Here is a 23,619-nt window from a genome sequence, read left to right on the forward strand (position 1 = left end):
TAAAAATCCGCGCGCGCACGTACTCACACTTCTAAGGGAGTGGAGGGGGCTGGGTTGGAAATGTGCCTGCTGGAAAGAGAGCAGCAAGGCCGGTTGCTTCCCAGAGCGCGCACGGTCCCCTAGGGGGCGGTCCCTTGGGCTCTCCAACCCGGAGTGAACTGTGACTCCAGGACCCCTGAACCAGAGGCCTGGGACCCCGCTGACCCGCGTCCACTCCTGTCTCTCGGGTCCTGGGCACCACTGCTGGCTCACCCGGCTCAGGAGAGAGCAGGAGGGGCGGGGAACCTGAGCAGGTGGCGATTAGGTCAGCCTCAGAACATTCTTGGACCGCTCCAGTGGATATAAATAACAGACCCACGGGCTCTGAAATCCCGAGAGGCTGGGGGTGGGGCAGGGAAGAAGGGATCTATTTAGGGTGGGGTGCCATCGTGACGATTCGGAAAAAGTGTACATTGGTCTAGGAGGTAAGACCAAGGATTTAAATATGAGCCGAGATACAAAATCTGAAACTGTGAACACCGAGGAGTTCGTGGTTTTTGTTCCACCCCCACCGCATGTTTGTCTCAGGTCTGGGAATGCGTGCTAGAGCTGCAAGCAGAGCTGCTCTAGGTAGGCATGGCTTTCCTAGTCTTGCTTCTGCCGGACTAGAGATCTTGGGCAAACCGCTGAAGGTATCTCTAAGCCTCGTTTACGCCATTGTGAAACGTAAGGTTTACAAAGAGTGGGTGGTTGTGAACCTGTCTCCCCGTAGAAAGGTGCTCTCAGCAAAGAATGTAATGCAGCATTGTCCCCGAATCCCACCCCAGTGATTAGTGTGCAAGTTTCCGCTCACTCCCACCGGCCTCCCAGGCTCTGGAAAAGTCGGAGAGCGACAAAGCTCAAATCTAGCTCTCTGGTAGCCTCGCTCCGCCACCTTAGACTATTGGCTCCGGCTTCTCTGCACCGGGGGAGCAGATCCTATGGCTCGTATCCCGAGCCACCTAGCGCAGGGATGCCTGCAGTCCCCGCCGCGGGGATGCCGTCGGTGGGGTTGGGGCGGCGGCACCGCGAAGAGGGCGGGCCCGGGGGCCGGGCTTCCCGGGGGAGGGCCCGAAGCGCTCCAGGAGGCGGTGGCCGGGACCCGGGAGTGGTAGAACTGCACATCGAGCGTGACCAGATTCCCCTAACCCACTGAAGGCCCCTGAGAGGACACGGTGAGTGCTTTGGAGGGGATGCTGGGGAACACGGCGGCGGCGCGGTGGCTCTAGCTCGCTTTCTGGTCCTCCGACTCCTGAAGTTGGCAATGGGACGGACTCCCGCGCGGGCGACCCCGGCCATTGGCTGCCACTGAGCGCAAGGCCATCTCATCTCCTACGCTAATTAGGCGTTTCTACAGACCAGCCAAGGGAAATGGGGCGTCCACGCTGGAGGAGTAAATCATCTCTTGGGGCCCCTAGAGGGTCCCAAACTGCTCTCCTCGCGCCCGTTCTGAAGCCCTAGAAGGGGCCTCTGTAAAAAGCCCGCCCCCCCCGCCCCTTCGCGCCACCATCTGTATGGCTAACCCTAGTAGGCAGCGCCCCTTCCCCGCTGCAGCAACCAGCTGGCCCCACCTCCCCACCGAGACCAAGTTCAACTAGTTTGTCCAAGAAGTCCTAAAGCCTCCATGTCTAGGCCTGGCTATGCCTATCCGTGTGGCTGGCTCCACCAGCTTAGAGTTGTTCAACACCGAGCCTTCTGGGATCCGGAGGTGGTTTGTTGGGTGGCACTGTCTATAAGGGTGGAGGCCAAAGACCGGCAGCCCCTGGGTTCTGTGATTTGGTGTGGAGGTTCGAGGTTAGGAGTGCGTCATCAGCGACAGGCACCTCAGCCGGCAGGTCGGGTTTCCAAAAATGCCCCTTTGTTATGCCCCTCCCTGACTCTGCCTCCTCCCCCTTTCTCTGAGCCGCCCCCTCCCCCAGCCTTCCAAAGACTGTGCCAGTCTCTTGGTTTTAAGTGCCCCTCTCTGGATCAGCAACCAGCCAGCCCCTCCTGCACCTCCAAATCTTAGGTCTACAGGCTGACTGGGAGAGGCTGCTGGGCGCAGCCTGTGACTCAGGACACAGGACTGGGCTGGGAAGGGTGGCTTTGCTCTCTTCCAGGCCTATGTCCCCAGCTACTGGAAAAGGGTGGGGGCTGGCTTATGTGTAAGTGAAGAGCAAGGTAGAAGCCTTTAAGCTCAGGTAGGGAGAGTGGGCTCAGTCCTGAAGCCCAGGACTCCCCGTTCAGCACTAGCGGCGGCGGAGAAGATGACCCTGCCAATGTCCCAGAAGCCTTCTCTGACAGGCTAGGTGGAGGGCCTGGGCTGGAAAGATTTTTAACTACCTGTTCTTGTTCTCTGAGCTCTTACTGTGGTAGGATGTGCTTACTCAGATGTGGGCCTCTACTAACGTCAGGAGGCACAAGATGCCAATCCCCCTCAACAGGGACCAAGGTGCCAGGTCCACCCCCATAGCCAGATGAAGCTGGGGTGCCGGGCCTGGCTGTGCCTGGGGCTCCATCCAACTTGTGTTTGCTCTGTGAGGCCTGAGGGAGCTGTGCCAGCACTATACACACAGCCTGCTCTGTTCTGGGGCCAGGGAGAAGGAACGGGTTGGGGGCAGCTCTCCTGGGAGCCAGGAGCAGGGAGCCTGGAGTAGCAGGGGCCCCAGGTCCCAGATAGTTCACTGGGGCAGCTCCAAAGGCCTAGTGATTTATAATTACTGCTCTTCCTCCTCACACACACCCCATCTGACTGGCAAGCCATTCTGGACAAGCGGGGCTGATTCAAGAGGAAACGAGGTGGAGAGCTAGTTGAGGTTGGGGGGCAGTTTGGTTTGTGTCCAGGGATCTTCATTGCCTATAGGCTAATGGGATCCCAGGGAGATGCTGGTCTCCCTCCTGCCAGCAGAAGTAGGAAGTCAGCTTAGACCAGGCTTTTCTCAGGGCTGCTGTAGTCATCAGCTTTTCTGGTCTTCAAATGGGACATTCTTCTTTCTTTTTTGATGCTGATGATGGACCTAACCTCTGGCCTCAAGTACATCCTTACTCTGAGCTATGCCTCCAGTCCCTTGTTTTCTGATTGAGTTGTTACGGATTTTAGTGCCCCAGGGGTAATGTGAATCGAAACTGCAGAAGTCTGACAATGACTTTGGACAAATCCAATCACAACCTATAGATTGTATAGTGTGGGACTGGGCACACAGGGGCTATGGGAGCCCCGAGGAAGGCAGAGTGAAGTTTGGAGTTTTAAGAGTAAGTAGAGGTTTACCAGTTTAGAGAGCACTGTGTCAGAGTCCTGCTTTGGTTGCTGCCATCTCATACTCTTGTCCTCTTGACCCAACTGTCCCTTAGGCCTTGGGCTATCTCAGGGAAGAAAACAATTTCCTTCTATGGACTAAGAGTCGGTTTGTACGGGGGAGAGCTGAGAACTTGCCTGGAGGCAGGAGGTTGCATGTCACTGTGTCCTCTAGTGTCGGGGAAGGGAGACGGGGGTGGGGTGAGGGGGACAGAGAGACAGAGAGACAGAGATGGACAGACAGACAGACAGACATGGACAGAGATGGACAGATAGACAGACTTTGGGGGTAAAATTTCACTTTGCTGTCCTCCACTGGCAGTTCATAATGTCACACCCTGGGCTTTTTTTTTTTTTAATTTTTTAAAAATTTTTTTATTTAGGGGTTGGGGATTTAGCTCAGTGGTAGAGCGCTTGCCTAGGAAGCGCAAGGCCCTGGGTTCGGTCCCCAGCTCCGAAAAAAAGAACCAAAAAAAATTTTTTGGGGGGGGTTGGGAATTTAGCTCAGTGGTAGAGCGCTTGCCTAGCAAGCGCAAGGCCCTGGGTTCGGTTCCCAGCTCCGAAAAATAGAAAAGAAAAAAATTTTTTTTAATTTATTATTATATATGAGTACACTGTAGCTGTCTTCAGACACACCAGAAGAGGGCATCGGATCCCATTACAGATGGTTGGGAGCCACCATGTGGTTGCTGGGAATTGAACTCAGGACCTCTGGAAGAGCAGTCAATGCTCCCAACCACTGAGCCATCTCTCCAGCCCCACCCTGGGCTTTTTGAAGGCAGAATGGAATTATCTCAGGACCCTTTGATCAGGACTTTTGGATGTTGTGTGGTGGTGGTAGGGGGTAGGCAATTGTCTCCTTATGAGTGATGGATCTTTCAAGTGTTTCCGGTTCATTACCTAGTTTTATCAGCCATAGCATGGACACTAACTAGGTGGGGGAATTTCCACCTCAGAGTGAGGTAAAACACAGTAAAACACAGTTGTCTGAAACTTCCTGGTCATGATAGGGTCCTTCTGGCTCTCTCTCCACTCTGTTCAGCAAGGACAGTTGCTGGGGTTGTGACAGGGTACCTCCTCACTTGGACTGGTTTGTTCATGGGGTTGCCTTGTCATCCAAGGGGCCTAGTTAGGCAAGAGTTCTCATCTAAAGTAGGTGTGTGGGGCTTCCTGCCCACCATCTACCCCTGTCTGTCACCTAATCCCTTGCTGGGCTGTGTGACCGATCTGGCATTCTCGGCCTGGAATCTGGCACTTCTGACAGCAGTTGCTATATTGAGGGTACTGGGCACCGCCCTGGACACTGGAGGCTCCCACTCTTGACTCCCTTCTGTGCTCTTGTTAACATCAAGACAGAGTCATAGCGGCAGCTTGGAGACTTGGACGCGGGTCCTTGAAGTGATCTGGAGACCCCGGTGTGTAGAGGATGGAGTGAGGCGGGTAGACCCAGAGGGAGAAGGGAACTTGGGGGCTGCCTTCTTTGTCTCTCTCCTGGCTCCTCTTGGGGACTTGTAGCCTTTTGCTGCTTGGTCACTGCTCTGCTCTTTCCGTGGGTGGTGGGGATGGCAGAGGACAAAGCTTTGGACTATTAGAAGGCCTTTTCCCAGCCCCCAAACTGCAGGCCTCACTTTACTGCTTATTTACCTGCCTTCCTCAGCACCACAGCTGCCACCATTCCGTGCTGCAGGGATACCATGGCTCCAGAAGAGGATGCTGGAGGGGAGGTCCTAGGGGGCAGTTTCTGGGAGGTAAGCCGCTGGGGACTGGGTTTGGAGTGGCAGTAAACTGTCCCCCTCTTTCTGGGCTCAGCTACCTGTCCAGGGGAGTAGCCTAGCTATCAGTCCCAGCTGGAAAGGGGACTCATAAAGCCATCGCTCCACTGTGCTCCAGGCTGGCAACTACAGACGGACGGTGCAGAGGGTTGAGGATGGGCACAGGCTGTGTGGGGACCTGATTAGTTGCTTCCAAGAACGCGCCCGAATTGAGAAGGCCTATGCCCAGCAGCTGGCTGACTGGGCCCGCAAGTGGAGGGGTGCCGTCGAGAAGGGTGAGCCAGTACACAGGCCTACCAAAGGCCTCACAGGTGGTGAGGGTGGGACCTTCGGGACAGCTTCTTGAGGTTTTGTGGGTACTGGGGATGGAATTTAAGACCTCAAGCGTGCATGGCAAGAGGGATCTATATTCCTACTCCACCTGTTTTCTAGAACAGAAATAAAGGTCAGAGAAGGGACTTGCCTGAAGTCACAGCTAGAAGAAGCTAAATGTGGAATGCAGGTCTTTTATCTGGGTAGAGAGATCCCAGGCAAACAGCTTGTGCAGCAGACTTGGCTTTACTCTGCTTTGGACAAGTTAACCTCTCTTCTCTAAGTTTAGTTTCTTTGTTGTTTGTTTTGTCATTGTTTTTGCCCATTCCGTGTTGGCAATGGCGGTGCTCCCATGGTAGTAGTGAAGGCAAAGATTCACGAGATCACTCATGTCAGGGCAGAGTAGGGAATCCTAATATGCAGCACTTGACATTGGTGCTGTTCAGTTTGGCACCCCAACTCGTACCATGCCCCTGTCTGGCACCCAGAGCGGGACGTGGGGAGATGGGAAGGTCGTATTTAAGATAGCAGCCGCACCTGGCCCAAGCTCATCATCCCTCTGCAGGCCCACAATATGGCACTCTGGAGAAGGCCTGGCACGCCTTCTTCACTGCGGCTGAGCGGCTGAGCGAGCTGCACTTGGAAGTGAGGGAGAAGTTGCATGGTCCAGACAGCGAGCGAGTGCGGACTTGGCAGCGCGGGGCTTTCCACCGGCCAGTGCTGGGGGGCTTTCGGGAAAGCCGGGCTGCAGAGGATGGTTTCCGTAAGGCCCAGAAGCCCTGGCTAAAAAGGCTGAAGGAGGTGAGGCCAGGGGCAGCATTTACTGGTGGCAGGCACCCTCCAGGTCCGCAAAGGACCAGGTGTGGCGTCTAGGATTCCGAGTTGTTCTCATGCGTCTTAGGTTGAGGCGTCTAAGAAGAGCTACCACACAGCCCGCAAGGACGAGAAGACAGCCCAGACCCGGGAGAGCCACGCGAAGGCCGACAGCTCCATGTCCCAGGAGCAGCTTCGAAAGTTACAGGAGCGGGTGGGACGCTGCACCAAGGAGGCAGAGAAGGTACAGTTCCCTGGCAAACCTTCCGGGATGCCTCTTCAGACCTTAGGCTCCTCCTGCTCTAACTCCCAATGCCGTCCGTTTTTTTTTTTTTTTTTTTTTTTTTCGGAGCTGGGGATCGAACCCAGGGCCTTGCACTTGCTAGGCAAGCGCTCTACCGCTGAGCTAAATCCCCAACCGCTGTCCGTTCTTGAGATGGTTATCTAAAACTGGAACTTGGGCTGGGTGTCGTCGGGATGCACACTTTAATATCAGCACTCAGGAAACAGAGGCAGGTGGATTTCTATAGGTTCAAGACCAGCCTGGTCTATATAGAGGCTAACCTTGTCTACGTGGAGTTCCAAGACAACAAAGCTACTGTAGTGAGACCCTGTCTCAACAAACAAACAAACAAACAAACAAACAAACAAACAAACGAACAAGCAGGAGGAACTTGGGCCTGGGGAGATAGCTTAGTTGGTGAAGTGCTGGTTGTGGAGGAAAAAGCTAGACAGCGCAGCAGGAGTGGTAAAGCAGAGTTGTCAGAATGGGTGTGAGGCAGGAGTGGACAGGACAGGTGGATCCCAGACCTGGATGGCCAGCTTGTCTACAGGCTGTGCGGGACTGAGGAAGGCACCCCATGTTGACATTCTGCCACCACCATATGCACGCATGCACACATGCACAGAGAAACATGAGGAAATACGATGTTTTTTTTTTCTTTTTCTTTTTTCTTTTTTTTGGAGCTGGGGACCGAACCCAGGGCCTTGCGCTTGCTAGGCAAGTGCTCTACCACTGAGCTAAATCCCCAACCCCAGAAATATGATGTTTTACCTAGGAGTTTTTTTCCCCCCAAGAGAATAATGGCTGGGTTTCAGGCCATTGGGGACTTGGTTACCTGGAATCATTTCTCATATTGCATACTCTGTCCCCTACTCCCAGTGCCCTTCTCTCTAGCATTCCAGGACCTGAATGGCCCTGAATGGGTGCCATTTCTATAACACCTCCTCTAGGAAGCCTACTTTATCTCTCCTTATCATCTAGATTGACCCTGTCTTGTGCTCCATCCAGATTCTTTTTTTTTTTTTTTTTTTTTTTTTTGGTTCTTTTTTTCGGAGCTGGGGACCAAACCCAGGGCCTTGCGCTTCCTAGGTAAGCGCTCTACCACTGAGCTAAATCCCCAACTCCCCCAGATTCTTATAGGTGTTTGTATGCCAATTCCCTTATTAGGCTGCTTCTGTCAGTCCCCGAGGGTAGGAAGTGAGTTTCAGGCCTGGCTGCCCCTGGTAGCTAGCTTCAGGTCTAGCCTGTGGCTATGCTCAGTGAATACTGGTTGCAGGCCTAAGTGGAAGGCAGTCTGTCCTCACTGCCTCCCCTCTCTCTCACTCAGATGAAAACCCAGTATGAGCAGACCCTGGCAGAGCTAAATCGCTATACCCCACGCTACATGGAGGACATGGAGCAGGCCTTCGAGAGCTGCCAGGCTGCTGAGCGCCAGCGACTTCTCTTCTTCAAGGATGTGTTGCTCACCTTGCATCAACACCTCGACCTCTCCAGTAGTGACAAGTATGGCCAGCACACTGGATAGAGGCTTCCCTGACTTCCTCTGGGTTGGGCTGCATGACTTGAAGGGGGCCTTGGCCTTCCCTGTCTGACTGAGTCCTCATAGGTTCCATGAGCTCCATCGAGACCTGCAGCGGGGCATCGAGGATGCCAGCGATGAAGAAGACCTGCGCTGGTGGCGCAGCACACATGGGCCTGGCATGGCCATGAACTGGCCACAGTTTGAGGCAGGTGGTATAGGCTGGGTGGGACTTGGGTTGGGCTCAGTGTGGGTCCCAAAAGAATGACAAGGTTTGCACTGAAGTCAGCGAAGGTGTTCCAAAATCTCTCCACAGGAATGGTCCTTAGACACACAGAGAGCCATCAGCCGGAAGGAGAAGGGTGGCCGGAGCCCAGATGAGGTTACTCTGACCAGCATTGTACCTACAAGAGATGGCACCGCACCCCCACCCCAGTCCCCATCATCCCCAGGGTGAGAGCCAGGACCCTGGTCAAAAAAAAAGAAATAGCTCTATTCCCTGCTTGTTCCCACCTCCTACTTCTTTCCCATCTCATCTTGGTAGAGTTAAGGCCATTTCACAGAGGTTTAGATTTGCTCCCTGGTCTAATGTCCTTCACAGTTTGGATGTATAACAGCCCTCTTCACAGAGTTGGACCCACATTCACAGTAGTGAGAGGCAGCAGTGTGACTGACTGTTCACTCAGCTTCTTCCCACCCACCTCTTTAGCGATCCTCTAAGCGGCAAAGCCCATTGTCTTGAGTACTGGATATAGTCAGTCTTTTGCCCTGAGTTGTCCCCTTGTGTTTCCTTCTCTAGTAGTGGGCAGGACGAGGACTGGTCAGATGAGGAGAGTCCCCGGAAAGCTGGCACTGGGGTGAGGGTACGGGCACTTTATGACTATGCTGGCCAGGAAGCCGATGAGCTGAGCTTCAGAGCAGGTACGTGGGGCCCTTCCAGGTTCCTTCTCATTTCAGCCTGTCCTACCTGCTAGAGCAGGGCTGTAGGGAAGGAAAGCCAGAGACTCCCTTCTCACACATGCGCTGCTGGGGGTCCAGCCTCAACCTAACAGCTGCTTCCCTGGGGTCTAAGGCTGGGTGGCTTGTCCAGGCTGTGCTCTATCATGGTCTGAGTTGGGGATCCTCCAGTTTGTAGGCCCTTGTGCTATCCCATCCCCCAGTTGAGATCAGTGAAGCCAAAGCCTTTGGCAGTGACCAGTTCATCTTTCTTCAGGGGAAGAGCTGCTGAAGATGAGTGAGGAGGATGAGCAGGGCTGGTGCCAGGGCCAGCTGCAGAGTGGCCGCATTGGTCTGTACCCTGCCAATTATGTAGAATGTGTGGGTGCCTGAGTGCCCTGACAGCCCTGTGAAATGGCCAGAGCTCAACCCTTCCTGGACTGCTGGACCTGAAAGCCCTGAACCATATGCTGCTGCTGTCCCTCTGTTCCCACAGGAGGAAGTCTTAGGGCCCATGATGGGAAGGGGGTCTGGGTTTAGAAAGAGGACAACAGTTTAGGTTGAGGGCAGGATGGGAGATTGGAGTGACAGAGGGTTGAGAAGGGCCTGAACCTCCCAGGGAGCATTTGGGTCATCCCACAAGTAGGGGGATCCAGTTCCTAAACTGTTTAGGAGTTCCTGGTGTGAGGTTGGGGAGAATGTAGTTTGGGGCTAGCAGCACCCTCTTTTGTGACTTCTTGTAGTGTGTATTAAATTTGATCAAGAATAAAAACTCCATCAAGTGTTGTGAGCATCTTTTGATACCCCACTCTTGCTGGTGGAAGGCATGGGGCAGGTTAGTGGACCGGCCATGTGTTATGGAACTGGGATTGGGCAGGCAGTTGCCTCCTGGTATCTGTCCCGGAATTTCAGTGGCGTAATCTGGACTGGAAGAGCCTCTGCTCCAGGCCAGTTGCTGGATTGTGAGCTGAGCTGGAGCCCTGCCAATGTCTTCCCGATGGAACCAGGAGCACTTGGGAGATTGTTAATCATTACTCATCTATCAGTAACTCATCACAGAGTCTGTTGCCATGGATATCTGCCTGTGGCCCACAGGCAGTAGTCGAACTAAGCACGTAGGGTTCTGGCGTTCAACAGGAACTCGCGAGGAAATTTGGGCCAACCCACGAGCCGTAGCCCGTTCCGGTTGCCGATTGGCTAGGCGCGGCGCGGCGTTCACTCTCAGACCCATTGTGGAGCTCCCGGCTGTGACGTCATGTTTCAGTCCCGCCCGACGTTCATTGGCCCAGATATGGTCGAATCACTCTACTCGTAGGCGGGTCAGGGCATTGTCGGGACCGGCGCGGTTAGCCTCCCTTCGCCGTCAAGGATTGGCCCGCGCCGGGACCTGTCGGTCGGGGTTGTGTCTGGGAAGAAGAGAAAATGGCGGCGGGCCCGAGCAAGAGCGAAATCCAGACTCTTTTTAAGAGGCTTCGCGCAATTCCCACCAACAAGGTGCTTGGGCGGGAGGGGCACGGGTCCTGGCGCCAGCGGAGAAGACGTCTCCTGTCCTCTAGGGTCTGAGAGAGGGCGGCGGGGACGGAGGTTGGAGGCTTTCTTGTGGTTTCTAGCGCTGGGCCTCGACTCTGGGCCCTAACCATTTACTCGTCGCCTCTTCCACTTAGGCCTGTTTCGATTGTGGAGCCAAGAGTCCTAGTTGGGCCAGCATCACGTATGGTGTATTTTTGTGTATTGACTGCTCTGGAGTGCATCGCTCCTTGGGTGTTCATCTCAGCTTTATCAGGTAGGTTCTGTGTGAGGGTGTTGTGCCTTCACAGGGGCTGTATGTATGGTCAGAGAGGAGAGGACGTTAGGAATTGGACCTTTCTGAACTCGGTGTTTGGATACCTCCTGGCGGGCTTTTCTCCTCACAGTTAACAAGATACTCGGGATCAATTTGGGGAGAAGTTAGATGCATTGACCTTGCTATTGAAGAAAGATTAGCCCAATAGATCTCTAGTGTGCTTTTGACCACTCTTGGAGGAGAGCCAAACCCGTGCCTGCATTCCTGAGAAGTCGACCTCATTTTGGATCTCCTTTTCAGAAATAATTAGTACCCTTTGGATTAGGTGAAGAGCAATGATTTCAAATACAGGGAAGAGAGGAGGAAATGGGACAGTGAGTGCTGGTTCCTGGACACCCACAGAAGCCTGAGGCCAAATGACAGGTTTGGTCTTGATAGGGAAGCATGCTTTGGTGTCAACGGGTAGTTGACGCTCAGTGTTTGTACACAGGTCCACAGAGTTGGATTCGAACTGGAGCTGGTTGCAGCTGAGGTGTATGCAGGTCGGCGGGAATGCCAATGCGGTAACGTTCCTTTACCTTCCTCCACCCTATCCTTCTGCCTGAGTAGTAACTTTTCTTTGATTCTTAGAAGTGAGTTTGGTTTCTCAGTTCAGAGAGGTTGCAGCTCTGGAACATGCCACACACTTTCAAAGAGACTTAATTAAGTACAAACTGAACTAGACAGTGCTCTCTGGAAAAGCCCAATGTAGTTCGTCTCCATAGTCATTGGGGGTTTGTGGGCTCCTTGGGAGGATAGCTGGAGTGAGAGGTACATACATTCTTTAGTTCCCTAGACTTCATTCCCTGGTCTCACAGGGAGGGGATGGCATGGTGTTTTGTTTTGGGTTTTGTTTTGGGGAATTTTTGGATGAGGGAAGAGTGAGGTCAGTTATGTGAGGTGCACATATAATAACAAAAATTAAGGTGTTGTTGTTGTTGTTGTTGTTGTTATTGTTGTTGTTGTTGTTGTTCCTGTCTTGTTTTGAAAAGGAATTTTGGAAGACCTTTACCTCTATGAAAATCAGTTGGTGTCAGTAGTGTGTCAGTCTGTATAAATAATACCCCAATTGTTTAGTAAAATGTTTCCTATAGTGTGAATACAGTTCTCTTTGAGAGTAAATACATATTACTTCCTCTGTCTGCTCTCCAGACTGCTTTTTTCCGCCAACATGGATGTCTGGCCAATGATGCTAACACCAAATATAACAGCCGAGCTGCCCAGATGTACCGAGAGAAGATCAGGCAGTTAGGGAGTACAGCTCTGGCTAGGCACGGCACTGATGTGAGTGTTGGTTCCTGGGCTAGGGTGTTGGGATAAGAGATGTTAACAACCCTGAGTTTCACAGTGTCTCTCCTCCCTTTCAGCTTTGGATAGACAATATGAACAGTGCTCCTAGTCACTCTCCAGAGAAGAAAGACTCTGATTTCTTCACAGAGCATACTCAGGTGAGTACCACAGGGATATTTCCTCTGATAAATGCTTTACTTACCAAGGCTATAATACCCTTTTGTGATCATGACATAAATTCTTGTGTTTAGGTATAATGTCTCAGAGAATGTTTTGTAGCTAAGAATTGGTAATTACTGCCTGCTTCTTAAGGGAATGCAGTGGAATCCTCCTTAGAAATGGATTCTAGAGTAGAGAAAAGTTGGAAAGCTCAAGAAGTCTCAGGGATCCTAAACAACTTCTAGATTTTCCAGAAAGGAACATTAGTTGGAGACAATGAGGATCGCCTCTCCTGTGACCCACCTGTATATAAGAAAGGCCTCCCCTCTGTTGGCAGTGGGTATTGAAGTTAAAGCCTCAGGTCACATCCCAGCTTCACTGCAAGTATTTCTGTGATGTGGCCAAGTGACTTAACCTAGCAAAGCTCAGTTTCCAAAATGGAGACATAGTTACTTGATAGAGTCTGTACATAGTTACTTCAGCTGAACCTGCTGTATCTGTGAGCACCCAGGGATTTGTGCCTGTGCATGGCCAGAGTTGTTACTGCTTTATCAGTTAGGGGAATGAGTTGGGCTATAAGTTGAAGATGCTATTTTCCTACATTTTTCTCCCATGGTAACTGGTGAGTATAATTGCTAATCTCCAGTTTTGTCTTAGAGCTGGGAGCAGTGCCTCCCATCCACAGGTAGCTGTGGTTTTTTAGGAGGGCTCATTGAGGCCTCCATGATCTGGCTTCCTTTTTAGGCCCCTGCTTGGGATACAGCAGCCACGGATCCTTCAGGGACCCAGCAACCAGCCCTACCTTCAGAGAGCAGTAGCCTGGCGCGTGAGTTCAGCCCAGATCTCGACAAAGTGCTTGGGCCTGGAAAAGGGTTAGGGTATATGAAGTGGACACTTGGCCAGTGACATAGAAGTTCGGAGAAGGTTTCACTTTAGTCCTTGGAGGAATGAGTGGGCATACATCTTTTGATGGCAAGCTGAGGAAAGCCAGTGACTCCTGTCTTACCACCTCCTTAATGTAACTCCTGTCAATTGCTTCCACAGAACCTGAACCTGGCCCCAACACTGATCTGCTTGGAACCTCACCCCAAGCCTCTCTGGGTATGACAGCTGGCAGGTGTGGGAGGCTGGGAGAAAGTGGGCAATATTTGTTCCAGATCTCTGTTGCCTACTCACGTGAACTAACCACAGCACACTGAGCAGCTGACCCCTCTTGGGTAGGCACTGGAATTGAAGCTCTGACTGCCATGTTGACCTCAGAGCCTTTGAACTGACAATTCTGTATGGGCTGCCATTTTGAGTGTGGGAGTAGATCTAGCCACAAGATGGGAGGCTGGAATGGGACTGGTGTCAGGTAGGACTGGCTCGTTTCGTCCATTTCCAGGGTATGGGTTTAGCTTTAAGCTACTCATGGCTAGAGGTAATACTGTCCTTTCAAAGTTCAGCCTTTTCCCACTCTTCTGTGGCCTTCAGACTTGGTTATGGTAAATAATTCCTTTGCTGACCTTGGTTTGTTCTGTTGACTCTTGGGGGATGGGGCAGGAAGCCAGTGACTGTCCAGCTGATTATGTGCGAAGGCAGACTTTGAAGCAGGCTCTTTATAGGCTTCTGGGTTTGGGAGCTTTATAAAGCTTCTGGGGCAGGCCCTTGTTAGCCACACGTCTGTTTCTCCTCCAGAATCCATGTATCTGTCAGCTAAAGGGCTCTCTTCTACCAGAGGTAACCAGGGGTTTGGGACACCTGCCCTGCTTGCCAGCTCCCTGCATTAGCAGCTGAGACTGTTGAGCAATTTCCCTGCCTAACAGTTGTTACTTTGGTTGGGTACTTTGTCTTTTGTGCCTCGGGTCTAGGCTCTTACTGTGACTTTTTGGGCATCAGCAAGCTCCCCTAACTTTGTCTGGTTTTGGCTTGAACAGTCTCGGCTGGATCTGGTGGTGGCAGTTTTTGCCTTTCCATCTGAAGGAGTTCTTTTTACATGCTCTTGTTGTGAAGCTGCTTGGTGTGGACTAAGCCACCTTCTCTGACCTTCCTTTGTCCTAGCTCATGCTCACCTTCTTCCTCACACAGAACTGAAAAGCTCCATTATTGGCAAGAAGAAGCCAGCAGCAGCTAAGAAAGGGGTAGGTGGGATGAGACAATATTGTAGGGTGGTTGTGAGCTGGAGTTGGGCTCCTTCAGTTCTCCCCATGTACTGGCAAAGGTACTAAACTTGTCTGAACCTTGTCTGTGAAAGTGATATAAAGTTACTTAACTCCTGGTACAGTAAGCTACCAGTACTTTCTTCTGGGCAGTAAGCTAGATCAAGCACATCTAGTATTTAGAGAACTTGGCACATAGCAGGCCCCAGTCAGCATTAATTGTTGTCTTCATTCCTGAGACCTGCGCGGCGGTTGTGCCAAGCAGAACCACTGTTGTCTTAGAATGCTCACTGGACCCTAAGGAGGAGGATCCCTTTCACTGTGGGTGTGACTACAGTGACCACACTGGGGAGGGAGCTGAGGAGACTGGCTGGCCAGACCCCACATCACATGGTTTTCTCTTCAGCTGGGTGCCAAGAAAGGCCTGGGAGCTCAGAAGGTGAGCAACCAGAGCTTTACTGAGATTGAGCGGCAGGCCCAGGTGGCAGAGAAGCTCCGAGAGCAGCAGGCAGCTGATGCCAAGAAGCAGGCAGAAGAGTCCATGTGCGTGATTGCTGTGGTGCCCTTGGCTTGTGTGGGGGTTGGTGACAGGTGGCATGGGTGGCAGCCTCTGAGTGTTCATTCCTTCCAGGGTTGCCTCCATGCGTCTGGCCTACCAGGAGCTCCAGATTGATCGCAAGAAGGAGGAGAAAAAGCTACAGAACCTTGAAGGAAAGAAACGAGAGCAGGCTGAAAGGCTGGGCATGGGCTTGGTGTCCCGAAGGTGAGGCTAGGGCTCTGGTGTATTAGAAAAATGCCATTGTTTTTCTGGGAGCCAGAACAGGCTGTACCTAGTGAGTCAGGGTTCCTTGCTTAGTCTTCTGAGGCTGAAGAGAGAATTATTTTGTTGTCTTAAAGTGCCTAGGACAGTGGTTGGCCCACGTGTATTCATTGCTTAAGTGAGCAGGATCAGGTGCTGTTTTACTCCAGGCTAGGATAACACTTATTAATATGACTGCTTTGTGACTGAACAGTTCTTTTTTCTCCAAGACCTAAGATCCTTAGGGCTTGGGGGCTGGAGAGATGGCTCAGAGGTTAAGAACACTGTCTGCTCTTCCAGAGGTCCTGAGTTCAATTCCCAGCAACCACATGGTGGCTCATAACCATCTATAATCAGGTCTGATGCCCTCTTCTGGCCTGCAGGCATACATGCAGGTAGAAAGCTGTATAACGTATACATAATAAATAAATGTTTAAAAAAAAAAAAAAGAACCTTAGGGCTTTTTGCTTTCTTAGTCCTTGTCTAGTAAATGCCATTCGTCCTACCAGATACTGTAATACCTCAAACTATCCCACACTTTTTTTTTTTTTTTTTTTGGTTCTTTTTTTTTCGGAGCTGGGGACCGAACCCAGGGCCTTGCGCTTCCTAGGTAAGCGCTCTACCACTGAGCTAAATCCCCAGCCCCTATCCCACACTTCTAATGCCTCTGGGGAGTCCTGTGTGTGTTTTCGTGAGAGAGAGAGAGAGAGAGAGAGAGAGAGAGAGAGAGAGTGTGTGTGTGTGTGTGTGTGTGTGTCCACCACTGCCTAGCTAGGAGTCTATTGTTCTAGAACTACTTGGTTTTTGTTCTGTGCTTTGCTTAACAAAAGCAGAGCTGCTCTCTGAAGCATTTTGAGTTACTATTTAGAGATTTCAGTAATAGTGGTTTTTTTCAAAGATTTATTTATTTTATATATGAGTACACTGTAGCTGTCTTCAGACACACCAGAGAGGGCATCAGATCCCATTACAGATGGCTGTGAGCATGACTTTGTTTTTTAAGATGGTCTTAGTGTTCAATCTGGGCTGGCCTCAAACTCCCAGAAATTCTTTTGCCTCTACCTTCCAATTGCTGGAATTAAAGATAGTAATAGATTTTTTTTATGTCTTTTAAAAATTAAAATATGTGGGCCTGGGAATGTAGCTTGCTTGGTAGTGTGTTTGCCTTGCATGCATGAAGCTCTGAGTTCAGTCCTCCGTACTATATAAAACTAGTGTGTCGGTATAAGTCTGTAATCTCAGCACTCCGGAGGCAGGAAGGTCAGAGGTTCAAGGTGATTCTTGGCTATATAGCAAGTTCCAGGCTAACCTGTGCTAAAATGTAACTGCAAGGTGGCATGCACCAGGGATCCTAGCACTTGGAATGTAGAAGTGGGTAAGATCAGGAGTTCAGAGTGATCTTGGCTACATAGGAATCCAAAATAAGACTGGGTTCTGGGAGACTCTGTCTCAAAAGAGAACTGATGGTGATGATGATGATGATGAAGAAAAAGAAGTAGAAGAATATCTGCTGATGCCATTGACAAGGTCCTGGCTGCAGTTAGCATGTGCCATGGCTCTTCTTAGGAGGCCTGGGCTCCCTATGAGGAATGTCTTAGACGTGGTAAGGACTTCGCTACCTCTGTGCACATGAGGATCCTGAGATGCTAAGCAGCTTCCTCAACGCTCCGAACCTTGCAGTCGGCAAATGAGCTGACTTTTTCATTCTAAATTCATTTGTAGTTTTGTTTGTTGTTTATTTTTGGTTTTGTTTTTTAACACTGTGTGGCTCCGGCTATCCTAGACTCACTTTGTAAACTATGCTGGCCTCTAACTCAGAGATCTGCCTGCCTCTGCCCAAGTGCTGGGATTAAAGGCCTGTGCTACTATACCCTCCAAGGCAAGTCTGACTTGAAATTTAATCTTTCAGAACATATACTTGGATTTACCTTATTCCTTTTCTGTGTGTGCACTAGTGTAAGCACTAGTGTCATTGGTGAAGTGCAGAAGTGTGAACATCTGTGTGTTCGTGTATGATATAAGTGTCTATAAGGTTTTTTACATTATTACATTTTTTTCGTGTGTGCGTGTGCGTGTGTGTATCTGTGATCATGTCCTTTCACTGTCTGGACTCCAGGGTTAAATTCAGGCCACTGGACTTGGTAGTGAGTGCTTTTTTACCTACCGAGCTCTCTTACCAACATTTACCAAATCTTTTATTTTGTCTTTTTCTTTTCCTGGAGCTGGGGACCGAACCCAGGGCCTTGCGCTTGCTATGCAAGCGCTCTACCACTGAGCTAAGTCCCCAACCCCTACTAAATCTTTTTTTCCTACTAAATCTTTTAAAATTACATTCTTATTTACTTTTTTTAAAATTTGTATGTATGTATATGTATGTATGTATGTATGCCTACATGTCCTATGGCACACATGTGGAGGTCAGAGAGCACCTTGGTAGAAGCATTTCTCCCCTGCCAAGTCCTAGGGAGTGATCCCTGGTATGCTGCTAGTGTAAGCACTAGGGTCATTAGTGAAGTGCAGGAGTGTGTAGATGTCTGTGTGCTTGTTAGTTTGAGACAGCGTCTCATTGGTCCTGGCTGGCCTCAAACAGGCCAGTCTTTTGTTTTGTGGACAGTCTTATGTAGCTCAGGCTGGCCTCAAAGTAGTTACATAGGCAAGGATGACTCATGGTCAGAGAGAATATTGGGTCACCTGGGACTGGAGTTAGATAGTTGTGAGCTGCATGTGGGTGCCAGGAATTAAACACATGTCCTTTGGGAAAGTGGCAGTGACCTCTGAGCCTTCTCTCTAGCCCCTGTGTGTTCTTTTTTTTCTTTTTTTTTACAGTGCAATAGAATCTCTTACTTAAATCTAGTCCACCTTATTTAAAATCCAGTTGCAAAATATTCATTCCTTGGCAGTTTTCAGTTTGGAATCTATTAGTGAGTTTGTGTGAACCGAAGGGATCCTGACAGGGGTGAGGCATTGGCTGTGCTGCCACCCACTCTAGGGAGCACTGGCAGATCCAGGTCTTGGTGTATGGCCAGACCCTGTGCTAGGAGACGCAGTTTCTTCCTCTTTTCTTTTCTAAGAGATGGAAGAGTAAGGGCTCACCGTGATCCCATGAGGGTTTCAGGTGTTTCCACTCTGTTTTGTGCATGTGTACATTTGTCAGGATCTCAGGAAGGAGAGTCTGTGGTGTAATGGCACTAAGTAAGGATGGAGATGGAGCTGGGCATGGTGGCTCATGCCTGTCATCCCAACCCTGGAAAGGCTGAGGGAGGAAGATCCGGGTCACATAGCCAGTCTCCTTAGAAAATGCAAACCAAAAACCAAAAGGGGAGGAATGGAGGCTGGTGTACATTATTCAGATAACCACCAATAGCCACTGTCTTGGGACAAGCCTTTTGAGAGAACAAAGCTGGTATGTTAACATTTCTGAGTGTGGTCCCAGGTCATGGAACATAGTTCTTTGCCTGAACTGGCCCAGTGCAGCACACAGGCAGGGAGCCACACTGTGGTGGGTGGTGGGTGGTGGGTGGTGGGTGGTGGGTGGTGGGTGGTGGGTGGTGGGTGGTGGGTGGTGGGTGGTGGGTGGTGGGTGGTGGGTGGTGGGTGGTGAAACAGACCCATCAGCCTAGCCTCTGCTCTTGGTCTATGAACTGTTGATGCTTATTGCCAGCCTTTGGCCTGCTGTGCTTTCCCCACAGCTCCATCTCCCACTCTGTGCTGTCTGAGATGCAGATGATTGAGCAGGAAACCCCGCTGAGTGCAAAATCTTCCCGTTCACAACTTGACTTGTTTGATGATGTTGGAACATTTGCTTCTGGACCCCCAAAGTAAGGCTGTTGCTGGGGCATAGACTTGACTGTTTTGTTCTTTTACAGGTTTCTCTGAGCTATTCTGATATCTCCCTAGGTACAAGGATAACCCCTTTTCTTTGGGAGAAACTTTTGGTTCCCGCTGGGATTCAGATGCAGCCTGGGGTATGGACAGGGTAGAAGAGAAGGAACCTGAAGTTACCATCTCCAGCATCCGGCCTATTTCAGAAAGGTAGTGTGGGCAGGCAGTGCTGTCTGCAGAATTTGCAGTGATGCAAGGGTTTGGTACCTGCACTAGCTGTATGGCTGTTAAGCTAGTGCAGCTGAGGAACTGAGTTTTTAATGTTATTAATGTAATTTTAGCAGATGTAAATAGCCACATATGGCTTGTGACCATTCACTAGACAGGTGGGAAGCCTTGGATTGGGATCTGTTTTATGGTGGGAGGAGCCTGCTTTTCTTTTTCAGTTCTGATGTCCCTTCCAAAGGTGACTATATGCTTCAAGTTTTGATTGTTTGCAGAATAGGGATCAAACCCATGTTTTCCACCTGGTAGGCCCCTTATTTTTTTAAAACTCTCACTCTACTCACTATGAACAATGTTTTGTTACTATAGACTATCCATTTGTAAAATATGACATAAGAAATAACTTCACTGGGTTGTTGGAAGGACAGTTGTAAAACCCCCAGCCTAGAGCCTTCATCAGGAGTGAAGTGGCGTGGCCCTCCTATCCACATTAGCATGATTCTGAAACAGTGATCATGGTACTGAATAGTTACAGCAGGAGAGTGGGTGTAAGCCAGGGAAACAGACCTGGTTACTTCAGATTCTGAGTAGGACAAGGACAGCAGCAGTGATAATAGGGCCTTCTTGTGAGCCTAAGCCCTCAGAACCATACTCCACTCTGTCCATACTCCACTCTGTCTAGATTGAGGCTCTTTGTGCCTTGGATTCAGTGAAGAAAAGGGAGAGGACCTCTTGGCATTCTTTTGTAGGGTATTCACTAGGGGGAAAGGTTCTTGAATCCCAGAGTTGCAGGACAGATGATAAGCCATGGCCAGAAAGTTATGGGTACAGTTTTTGGCTTCTGAATCCACTTTCCCTGGTGGTAATGAGAAGGGACAGAGATGTTCTGCACTTGCCCACAGAACCACAAGTCGGAGGGAAGTGGAGAGTCGGATCTCAGGTCTTGAGTCCAGTGAAGCACGTCAGAAGTTCGCAGGAGCCAAAGCCATCTCGTCTGACATGTTCTTTGGTCGAGAGGTGGACTCTGAGGTTAGTGAAGTTGTGTACTTGGCACAGCAGGCAGCAGCCAGAGCTTCCCTGTCTGTCCTTGGGCTTCAGCAGTAGGTAACCTAATTTGGCATAAATCAGTTCTTTTATCACTGGCCAAAGATTGCCCAGACCTTGTCTTTTCTCCAACACAGTATGAAGCCAGGTCTCGGTTACAGCAGCTTTCGGGCAGCAGTGCCATCAGCTCTTCAGACCTTTTTGGGGATGTGGATGGAGCTCATGGAGGAGGTAGGGCCTCCGTGTTGTCGCAGACACCGAATGAGCACAGCTGGAGTGCCCTGTTGCTGGGACGGGCTTCTTGCAGAGCTCTTGATCACCCCTTCCCTTAATTTTACAGGAACTGTATCTCTGGGGAATGTACTTCCTACAGCTGACATTGCCCAGTTTAAGCAGGGTGTCAAGTCTGTGGCTGGCAAGATGGCTGTGCTGGCCAATGGTGTGATGAATTCTTTACAGGTGAGGCTGGGCTACTGGACCTGGGAAGAATTGTTGAGGTTTGCCTTCTACTGTATCTAGATATACTGCTAACTAGCCCTGGCCAGCTCTGTAGAGATCACTTGATTTTCTCAGCAGGAAAGTTACTCTCCATCCTTGTTTTTGGGCTAAGCCTCTCCCTAAGGTGATAATGTGTCTGCACTGATTTGGCTAAGCTTGTTTTACTTTTCTTTTTTTTTTTTTTTCCGGAGCTGGGGACCTTGGCTAAGCTACTGCTCTCCCCTAACCCCCCAGGTTCTGTCAGGCAGGACTTTCCTTTTCATTAGTATCTAGGTGGCTTTCACTCCAGCTTCCATCACATACTTCCAACATGGGGTCCCCAGCCCTCTGCAGCAGCCAGCCCTAGTTCTGCTGTGGATGCGCTGGGGAGGCATTGTGTATACTGGGGGAGCTCCTGCAGATTAGAGATTCTGACTTTGTGTTTTTATTCTCCCCACTCAGGATCGCTACGGTTCCTACTGATCCAGGCTCCATGGCTCAGGCCTGTGGTGGTGACAGCAAGAACCCTGATTCCCAGGCCAGAGATGCCTATCTTGTGGATCTGGGGATTTTGACTTTGTGTGTGTGGTGTGTGAGTTGGATGAGTTGGGGGATCTTGGCAAGGGGAATGGTCAGCATCAGCCCTTGTCCTCAGCCTGTGCTTTGAGTCCTTGTCCCCATCCCTCACACTTTCCCTCCATGCTAGTGTCCTTCCCTCTGGTCTTGCCCCAAAGCTGCTGCTGCTTGGCCTGCTGTACTGGGAGTGAGGGGAGGAGTCCATCAGGATGGCTTTATGGGTCTAGTTCTCCCCACGAGGGAAGGCCTAAGGCTTTGCAGGCTCTAGGATCCTTGTAGGTGGTTTGAGGGCTTGGGCCTCCATCTTCTGGAGGCAGGGGAGGCCTAGCAAGAGTTGTGCTGTATCAGCCCTTGAGGGGAAGTTATGGATTTGCCACTGCTGTTCCTGTCAGTGGCCTCTTCTGGGTTCCAGGGAAGGATGGATTAGGAGAAGGACCCTGGTAGCTCACTAAGAGCTAGAACTTTTGCTTGGTACCTGAAGGTTTTATTTGGGATCAGCCTGGAGGCCTGAGCAATCTTCCGTTGTCACAGCTGTCCCTTGGAGGCTGACTTCTGCCTGGGTGTTTGAGAGCCTTTACCTACCATTCCTGTGGATCACAGCACCCTCTGTCTATGCTTGAGGTCCTCTCTTTTTGTGTCCTGCTTGGCCCCATGGTGAGTCTCACCTGTGTCCTGCCTGGATGCTGTGAACCTATTAGCTGAGAAAGCTGAGACTCTGAGAGAAAGAAGCCCCTGGAGCTCAGCTTTTATCCTCTGCATCATCCTGGGTTTAGGGGTCCTGGACAGCACCCCATCAACCAGTGAGAGCTTGAGGACCTGCAGCTGCAGGCTCCAAACACTGGCAGCTGGGCCATGCACTGTGTCATCCTTGGTGCCATCTCACCCTGCCACGCTGGCAGTCTGGGCCCAACCTCTACCTGTGGCTTGCAGGTTGGGCTCCCAAACAACGACCACTCTTCCCTCATCCCTCCCCAGAGGGACATGACTTTCTTTCAGCACTGTTTGTATTGAAACAAAGTGGTGTCAAAATAAAGCCCCCACGGGGCCCTGCGGGTCAGTGTCCTCTCCATCCTGCCTCCCTGCCCAGTGTGGCCCTTCGCTCACTCTCTGGGCTCCCACCGATATGGGTTGGGCGTCGGTGCCAAAGCTGAGGGCACTCTCTCCGGGGCCTCCAGCTTGTCTCTTCTCTGAAAGCCAAAGGCCCCTGGCTCCTTGCCCCTTTGCTGCCGCGGGGTCCGGTACAGCCTCGACCTCACCACCCTGTTGCACGTGGAGGAAAGAGGTGGTGTTAGTTGGTCCTTTAGTTTGTCTGCAACCTCAGTGGTTTAGCACCTCATCACAGGAAGCAGACAGGGACCTGCTTGTCAACGGAGCTCTGCTTTGTGTTTGAGACTGTCTCCATACCTCAGACTGGCTTTGTACTTGAAATCCTCCTGTTTCAGCATTGGCTAAAGGTACTAAAATGCTTGGAAAAGCATTTTAAATATATATTTAATAGAAGAAGACTCCCCCCCACCCCCGGAGCTGAGGACCAAACCCAGGGCCTTGCGCTTGCTAGGCAAGTGCTCTACCACTGAGCTAAACCTCCGACCCCTAAATATATATTTAAATTTAAATAGATATAAAATATTTTGGAAGAGTTAGGGATGCTATGTGTAAACCCTTTTAAGGCCACTTTGTTAGTTATAAGCCTCTCTGGGAAATAGAGGGTTAGAAAGGCAGGTACAGGGAGCCAAGTTCCCTGGAATCATCTGGGGTGTTTAAATACATGATTTCTGTTTCCAATGCTAACTTGGTATAGTAGGACTCCAGCTTGATAAATGGCACTGTGACAAGCTTCTCTGGTTCTGGTACACACCAGAATTTGAGGAACCTTTGAGGGCTCACTCAGATGCCTGTAGGTAGGCTTGGTACCACAGGGCTTCTGGAAGCCACTTGTAATCATCCATTGGCAAGGAAGAATGCAGGAAATTATGTGTCCAGTAAATGGTGATATCGGCCTTGGAGCAGGCAGCCTATTCTGCCATGACTCCTTAGTGAATTTTATTTTTTAGAGATCTACCTCATTCAAGAAAGATAAGAATAACTCTGACCTTTTCCAGTCTCTTCTTCAAAATCTTAGGCCTGCTTTGTGCAGATGTGCACCACTGCCCTAAACTGGTCTTCACGAACATCTAATGGAACTCTGGAAAAGGCTTGCAGCTCTAGTTCTTGTGGCCAGGGAGAGAGAACCTGACACTCACATGTTCTGGAGGCCATGTTCAGAACACCTGCTTTGAATGGCTGTCCTCATCTGTGGGAGGCCAGTCCTCTGTCAGCTGAGGCAGGTCTCCATCCTGG

At 50.6% G+C, this 23,619-nt stretch overlaps 3 protein-coding genes across 8 annotated transcripts in view; 2 read left to right on the plus strand and 1 right to left on the minus strand.

The window, feature by feature from the left end:
* The first annotated feature begins 1,143 nt into the window (after positions 1-1,143).
* Pacsin3 (protein kinase C and casein kinase substrate in neurons 3) lies at positions 1,144-9,709 on the plus strand. Of its 4 annotated transcripts, none has more exons than NM_001009966.3 (10): positions 1,144-1,193; positions 4,950-5,040; positions 5,183-5,339; positions 5,942-6,177; positions 6,278-6,433; positions 7,800-7,975; positions 8,079-8,199; positions 8,308-8,444; positions 8,791-8,912; positions 9,205-9,709. In NM_001009966.3, exons 2-10 carry the CDS (start codon positions 4,987-4,989, stop codon positions 9,318-9,320), a joined length of 1,275 nt encoding a protein of 424 aa, NP_001009966.2. In that variant the 5' UTR covers positions 1,144-1,193; positions 4,950-4,986; the 3' UTR covers positions 9,321-9,709. The 4 variants fall into 4 exon arrangements, with proteins under 4 accessions (NP_001009966.2, XP_063139728.1, XP_063139729.1 ...); XM_063283658.1 differs by lacking the exon at positions 1,144-1,193 and adding an exon at positions 1,604-1,729; XM_063283659.1 differs by lacking the exon at positions 1,144-1,193 and adding an exon at positions 1,619-1,726.
* A 485-nt stretch (positions 9,710-10,194) lies between these two features.
* On the plus strand, positions 10,195-22,336 carry Arfgap2 (ADP-ribosylation factor GTPase activating protein 2). Of its 3 annotated transcripts, XM_006234530.5 has the most exons (17): positions 10,195-10,421; positions 10,592-10,710; positions 11,201-11,273; positions 11,902-12,033; positions 12,117-12,197; positions 12,943-13,024; positions 13,243-13,299; positions 13,876-13,917; positions 14,266-14,318; positions 14,743-14,879; positions 14,968-15,099; positions 18,825-18,953; positions 19,033-19,167; positions 20,085-20,211; positions 20,364-20,457; positions 20,567-20,685; positions 21,166-22,336. In XM_006234530.5, exons 1-17 carry the CDS (start codon positions 10,350-10,352, stop codon positions 21,184-21,186), a joined length of 1,605 nt encoding a protein of 534 aa, XP_006234592.1. In that variant the 5' UTR covers positions 10,195-10,349; the 3' UTR covers positions 21,187-22,336.
* Cstpp1 (centriolar satellite-associated tubulin polyglutamylase complex regulator 1) overlaps positions 22,266-23,619 on the minus strand; it is a 167,909-nt gene continuing 166,555 nt past the window's right edge. The window contains exon 9 of the mRNA XM_017591556.3: positions 22,266-22,539. Coding sequence (XP_017447045.1) covers positions 22,380-22,539 — 160 coding nt within the window. The 3' untranslated portion in view covers positions 22,266-22,379. The remainder of the gene's footprint in view (positions 22,540-23,619) is intronic.

This window comes from Rattus norvegicus, chromosome 3 (genome assembly GCF_036323735.1).
Source record: "Rattus norvegicus strain BN/NHsdMcwi chromosome 3, GRCr8, whole genome shotgun sequence".
Classification (NCBI taxonomy): domain Eukaryota; kingdom Metazoa; phylum Chordata; class Mammalia; order Rodentia; family Muridae; genus Rattus; species Rattus norvegicus.